The sequence below is a fragment of the Filicampus tigris genome, chromosome 12, assembly GCF_054856515.1.
Source record: "Filicampus tigris isolate MCC_2025a chromosome 12, RoL_Ftig_1.0, whole genome shotgun sequence".
Lineage (NCBI taxonomy): Eukaryota > Metazoa > Chordata > Actinopteri > Syngnathiformes > Syngnathidae > Filicampus > Filicampus tigris.
In genome coordinates, this window is record NC_141228.1 from 24481603 (window position 1) to 24488446 (window position 6844).

The following is a 6844-nucleotide window of genomic DNA, read 5'->3' on the forward strand; positions in this document are numbered from 1 at the left end:
TTTTCTCTTCCTGTTTGCTCAAGTGTTTCCTATTCACACGGTTTCCTAGGTGCGACAACTCCGCAAAAGTCGTGTTGGTGCCATGGAACGAGAACATTCCCAAGTACCCGGAGCGTCATTGCGTGATGCGCTTGAACGGTACGCGGCCACACGCTCATTTACGGACCACTCTCGGAGTATTGGTGTTTTGGCGATGCGGAGGAATCCAAATCATAATAGCAAATGTTTCTGCGAGAACAGACACCAAATGAGGTACGCCCACCTACCTACCTAATGATTGCGTTCAAACTTTTAACTGAGAGTGCTTTTCAAGACGCGGGTGCAAGATGAATATCATGCCTTTGCTCATGCACATTTTTGGGGATGCAACTCTTGCATCCATTATCATTGTTGTCATTACACCCTGGCCTTATGGTGTCAAGTCAACGGCAAGTAAGTTGCATGCTTTTGGAACGTGTGAGGAAGCCCGAGTAGCCACGCGAGCACGCGGCCAACGCGCATTCGGGAGACCTGATGGACTTGAATGCTGTGCGCGCGCGAGCATCATCGTGGACAATGACGACAGAATCGAGCGCCTCAAGTTTATTGGCTGCCATGTGAAAAATACAACCTTTATATACATATATTAATATATTGCACATGCTTATAGCCTTTATTTTGTAAAAAGGCATAAAATACACACACACGCACAAATACAAAATCTCATCAAATGCAATTCATCTCGTCACAAACCGTGCTGGACTTTGACATTAAAAAGACAAATGTTTGCCTTTGGGTAAATTGACAAAAGAAAAAGTGCTTTTGTGTTATTCACTCGCTTTTGCGGTATCGCCCGGTGGCGCCCTCTTGTGACTTTGCAAAGCGCCTCAGTCCTTTACATTGACATTGCAGGAATGCCACGTTTGCTTCCTTTCCATCTTTGGGAGTGAGAGGTCTTCAGCGCAGCTGGTTGAAGCGAGCGCTCAGGCCTCACCGGCCAGCGTTGCGGCCTTGCGGCTCGGCTCGGCTTGATTGACCAGGTCCCGGAAGGCCGTCGAGCGAAGGAAGCGCGGGTAGCAGTCCTTGGCCATCAGCATGTAGATCTTGCGCTGCGCCTGGTCGAAGCAGCACGGCGACGGCGAGCGCATGTTGGCTTTGGTGAGGTCGCGAGTTTCGTGGTCAATGTTGATCTGCAAAACGGGTCAGTCGCACACAGATGAGGCGGTGACGCGAGCTCGTCAAGCAGCGTTCCCAATAGTTATGCCGAGAGTTGGCGCGCGCCGCTGTCGGTTGCTCAACTAGAACATTCGCACCAGGCGGCGTGGTGCATTTGGGTTACCTCCCGGGGAGCGTCACTGCCGATGAATTCCTTGTAGATTTTCTGGGCTTTGGCGGGTAGTTTGGAAAGAGACTTGGTACTCCTGTAATCTTCACATGCAAAGTAGAAGGCGATGTTCTCTTCGCTGAATTCGGATAATAAGAAGGCGGTGAACGCGCACAGTCCATCTAGGGCGAGGGAGGAAATGCAATTAGCAAGGGCACTAAATGTCGGAGGTGTTCATCTATTCAATCGGGTGTTTGTTTCTCGAGTAAAATGAGGTACCTGTGCAAAGGTGTGCTTACATTTGCTAGACAGGAGCTGTTCAAATGATCCTTTCCACCTCAGGCATTCCTCCAGGGTCGGCCTAGAACAAATGCTGCATTGTTACGCTTCACCGCATGTACACAAGCAACGCCGGCCGCAAGGTTTGCTCTTACTTGGTTTTGCCCATTTTACAGCTGAACACACTCCACTCTGACTTCTGCACAAAGCTTCCCAGCCTGGCTTTCAGCTCTTTGGCCCTGTGGAGGCAATATTCAAAGGTTAGATCCATGTGGAGGCAATATTCAAAGGTTAGATCCAATTTGGACCCGACCTTGAGTGCATCCTATTGGCAGCGCGGCGCATTCTTTTGTCATCTATGCAAAGGAATCCAAAACCTATTTCGCCTGCTCAGTGAGAATTAAAGATAATATTCATATCCAGAAGTAGACACAAAACAACAACGACAACGACAACAACAACAGCAGCAGCAGCAGCGTCCAGTGGCGGGCTTGTAATCCATCCACGTTCATGCTTCAGCTTGCCGTACCTTTCCAAGCAGCAGGTAGGCATGGACGCTCGTCCTCGACACATACTAGCGGCCTCGGCGGTGGGGGGTGGGGTCTCGCTTGCGTTGGGTGCCGCTTAAATATCCTCAGCAGGAAGTCAGATGGTCTGTGTGTGCGCGACTCGAGCAAGAGAGGAGCTTTTATATCATTTGCCCCCGCCGGGCTCCGATGTGTCATCAGACCTCACGGCCAATCAGAGCAGGTGAATGGGGGAGACTCATGAGGACATCACCAAAGGGGGGGAGGGGGGCACGCATGGAAGGAGCTTGGATTGGAAATTTCGATCAAATGATGAATCAAATCAATAAATAAAAGGCCGGGCGTCCTTGAAAGCTCCGTCCCTGACAAAACGAGCAGTGCTAAGCCGCCATTTGGTCCATACGAGAGGCTCGCTCGCGCGCACGCTCGCTACGCATGAAACACTGGATGCATTTTGCGGAGATTTCTCCTAGCCTGCATCGTGGCCAAGGAGCTCATGTATTTCTTGGTAAACAAGCGCCGCATTATAAAATCCTTATGTGGCTCGTACGACTAAAGGCATACAATTAGTTCCGCTTCATGGGAGGTGTGCGCTCAACAGAAGTTTACGGTCTTGTGAAGTGGATTTTCACCTGCATGACTCTAGAGCAACAGGGTCAATTTAAAGTAAATGAACATTCAGGGGCCAAAAGCAGCTTTTCTGTCAGCGCCTTCATAAATGAAACTTGCTGATGATTACTTTTTTTTTTCCCGCCCACGGGTTTTTTGAGAAGGCGCAAAGACCCCAAAGTTGGGTGTTCGAAGCTGAGATCGAACCAGACCAGAACCAATACGCCATCAAAATAGTGCAAAAGGTTTACAAACGACACTTTGTAGCATTGTACCGAGTCAAGCAGCTTACGTCGAGATGCAGGCGTGTTCCAAAGAATTCAGCGAACGGCGTTGACAGCGACCAAAATTCCTTCCATGCATGGAAAACGCTTGCCGTAACATTACGTTAGTGTCGACGCAAGTTGGCCAATCAGCTCTATTTAAACGAGCGTTTGAGGCTTCAAGCTCCACGCAATCGAGTAGCACGCACGCAGACGAAAACACACAGGTGTGGACCTTCTATTTTTCTGTAAAACGTATTCAATTGCTATATAAACTAATGCGAGGCCAGCAACAGCATAGAATAATAAACATTTAGGGAAGAGAATTAAAAAAACAACAACCCACACACACAAATCGTTGGACACCCCTCCTGAATCAGAAATTGGACTTCTCGAACCCAGCCACACAAACGTCCCAGAATTTGCCACAGGTTCCATTGATCAAACCGTTTCACCTCCCTGCAACCAAAACGGACCTGAGAACAAAGTGCACGCTGCGCGCCAGCATTTCTTGTACCAAGACCGCAGACCATATCACGAGTCAGATGGAGTGGATGGCCCCGGCGAGAACGCGCCGTTCCAAGTTAGCCGGTCGCTCCAGAATCGTTGTCCCCGTCAAGATTTGAGAGCGCCATCTGTTGCCAAGGAAGTCAAGAAAAGTGGCCTCGGGGAACCCGGCCACCTACTCATGCATGCATTCTGTGATGTCAGCACAGCGACGACAATGGGAGAAAGCTTAGCCGGAAGAGAAGGGTGGCTTTGAGGAAGAAGAAAAAAACAACACCATTGCCGAGCTTCCCTTTGTGCTGTCCATCGGTGGTCCTTGAAGATGGCTGACGCAAGCAAATGACACGCGCAAGCGTGGCAACCTCTCTCATCATTGCACTCATTTGCCACTCGAAAGCATCCAGAACTAACCTGACGGAACCGTAGCAGTTTTGCTTTCAGTGTGATCAACTTGCCGTGGGTCTGCGCAAGAGGACGTACACGATGGAATCGATTTAAAAGGAGCACATTGAAGTGTGCAATCCAACTCTCCGTTATCTCAATCCCATCCAAGTAAGGAAGGCCTCAGCTTGACCTTTGGTACGACAATGAAAATGCGAAGGCGAAAGCTTGAGCAGAAGTGCTTCAGTTCACGATTCCTGTGAACCATTCTTAGAGTAGCAGGACTCTCTCTCCCCTATCTTTTTACAATTTCAAAAGCACTCATCAAAGAACAGCAATTTCTCAGTTGGAATTTGTTTTACTTCTTTTGAATCACTGGTTCAAAATTTGGAAGGACAGATGCTTGAGGCATTTGGAGACCATGTGCATACTAAGACCTGACTTTACCCTAGCCAGGCTTTTAAGAGAAGCTCTTAACCTTGTGCAACCTGAAAGGATGTTCTCTTTTCACCTACTGGGTGTCCACGCCGATGTGGTTTCAGGCTCCGTTACAGTGGAGGGAAATCTCATCGGAAGCTCAGCGTGGTGGATTTTAATCCCCTCAGAAGCAAATGAAGGTTGCGCTGAGAGGCGTCGTTCCATCAAGTATTCGTCGACGTGAGCCCTTTGTTGCGAGGGAGAATGATTACATGGTTTGAGGGTCACGCACTTCCAGCGGCCCGGCTCAGAAATGGAAAACTCCAGAAGAAAAGAGCAGCACCGGGAGATAATAAGGACATCTTGTTGAAGTCAATGGACAATAGCTAACAACGAACCTCGTTACCGTTCATTTGAGAGGCTTTCGGCATCATAGATAGAAAGTAGGTCAGGAAATATATCAAGGCTCTGGGAGCACAAATTAGAAGTGGACTTGTATCGCAGTCTGTTTTGTAGCAAACCACTGATGGGGAAACAGAACCACAAAGTCCCCGTACTGTATATTCCAAATGAGTGAAGACTAATGAACAAGAATGACTGGACCGTGTACCGTCGAAAAATGACAGCCCATTTACAGTTGCTACTGTACGTGCTGTCCTCATGACACGTGGTTACGTGAAGCGAGACATCGACTATTAAAGAAAAGGCCGCGCACAAGGCGTACCCTTCGTGCTTTTATGGACTCGTCTTGTGCTCGCAGAAAATTCAAGACAGGTAGTAACTGAACCAAAACGAAAACATATACCACGTATTATGTCTCACTAGCATCAATTTTGCATTCAACATTGAACAACAGTGCATTTGTCAATGGAAGTGAAAAAAGCAATATGTTAACGTTCACGCCAGCACCGGTCACGCAAAGTTACAATACCAACTAGGACTAAGAGACAACCAGACACAAATCAAAAGCACAAACAGCACATGTCAATCGCAGTAGAAGAGCCACTCTCCAAATACTGCAAGCAGACCACATGTTTGTCCCTGTGAACATTTGGCCATTGATTGGGTTGGACATCCAAACTGCTCCAAAATTGCACTTCACGTACAAACAAAAACTTTTGCGAGCAGTTCTAAATGTAGGCCTGCATTGACAAATATCCACACATCAAGGTTCAAAATAAAATATACATTTGGCTTCAAATAAGTGTTTGTAAATAAATAGTTACTTACAAGGATGAAAATCTTCCAAGGCTCACGTGTTTGGAGCACATTCACCGCATTTGGTGCCAACTCAGTCAACTGACACACTAACTTGGCTTGAAGAGAGATGCATTTCTCTGCCTAAAATCCACTTTACTTCTTCTCCCTCTTCTTCTTTGGTGTGTAACAGCAGTTGCGCTGCATTACCGCCACCTGTTGGTTCATTTGCTCCCCTCAGAACACTTCTAGGTATGAATGCTCTTCTTGTGTAAATATGTATTGAGGTATCGCACTCCCCGTCCCATCTATATTTCTTTCTTTTTTGTTTTCCTATGTGCATAAGGATACCATATTGTGCAAAAGTGTATTTAAAACAATTTAATAACAATTCATGTCATTGTTGGTAAATGAGGTACGGTGTAAAGCGTTTGAGTACCAAAGGCGGAGGGGGTTGGGGGGGATCGAGGGGGGTGCGACAGAAAATAATTGAGAAGCATTGAACTAGAGCATCACAGTCAGAACTAAAAGACTAAAAGAAAAGAATTTCTACCACACGCCATCCGACTCTTAAAAATGACATCACAATCTCAAGGTCACGGTCAAGGTCGAGGTAAACTATCATTTCCCCGAGGGGCAATTGGCTTTGCAGCAAGCAGTCAACTCAAGGACACATCAACAATCCACTCACACACAACCGTATACAAGGAATACAATGTTATGCCATCTTACTTAAAAGAGCAATGGGAATGGGTATGAATGAGTTCTTAAACCGGTTTGTCCTGCACTTGGGCATACGGTATCTGCGCTCTGATGGCAACAGTTTGTATTCAGCAGACAGAGAGGATGACGGCCGTCTGCGATGATGGAACGGGCCTTTGCTGCTACTCTTGCTCGGTAGAGCGAGGAAAGTTCTCGGAGAGTCAGGCCTCCGATCTTGCTGCACACCTTAACGATATGTTGCAAGCGCTTTTTGTTTTTACAAGTCAGGGATCATCCAAACCAGCATATAAAAGTAAATGTTAAAATCAATCAATCAGTCAATCATCAAACAATCTGTCAATCGTCATGTGCAATATTTTCCTTTTGTAATCCTGCTCAGTTGACATCACCGTCGTGCAATTCTTCTGTCCAATGCCTGCATCGTTGCACACCGTCTAGGTACTTTTTAAAACATTTTTGCACGACCTACTATTACTACTGCCAAACTCTAATACACTGTCCTCTTTTTGTCATTGTTTTTGTATTATTTGTATACTTGGAGGGAGCCTAGCAAAGTAGCATTTCATTGCCCGGTGCTACCGTTGTTGTTTTTTGTTGTTGTTTTTTTTGTTTGTTTTTTACTTTTTTATTGTGCATAT

General features: G+C 46.7%; 1 protein-coding gene across 5 annotated transcripts; it reads right to left on the reverse strand.

The window, feature by feature from the left end:
- Positions 1-567: 567 nt before the first annotated feature.
- On the reverse strand, positions 568-5651 carry LOC147139357 (regulator of G protein signaling 8-like). Of its 5 annotated transcripts, none has more exons than XM_086047171.1 (5): positions 5517-5651; positions 1738-1821; positions 1603-1664; positions 1319-1485; positions 568-1169 (listed from the first exon to the last, which is right to left on the reverse strand). In XM_086047171.1, the coding sequence occupies exons 1-5, from the start codon at positions 5555-5557 to the stop codon at positions 963-965; spliced, it is 561 nt and encodes a 186-aa protein (XP_085903297.1). In that variant the 5' UTR covers positions 5558-5651; the 3' UTR covers positions 568-962. The 5 variants fall into 5 exon arrangements, with proteins under 5 accessions (XP_085903297.1, XP_085903300.1, XP_085903299.1 ...); XM_086047174.1 differs by lacking the exon at positions 5517-5651 and adding an exon at positions 4685-4703; XM_086047173.1 differs by lacking the exon at positions 5517-5651 and adding an exon at positions 4385-4669.
- Positions 5652-6844: the final 1193 nt, after the last annotated feature.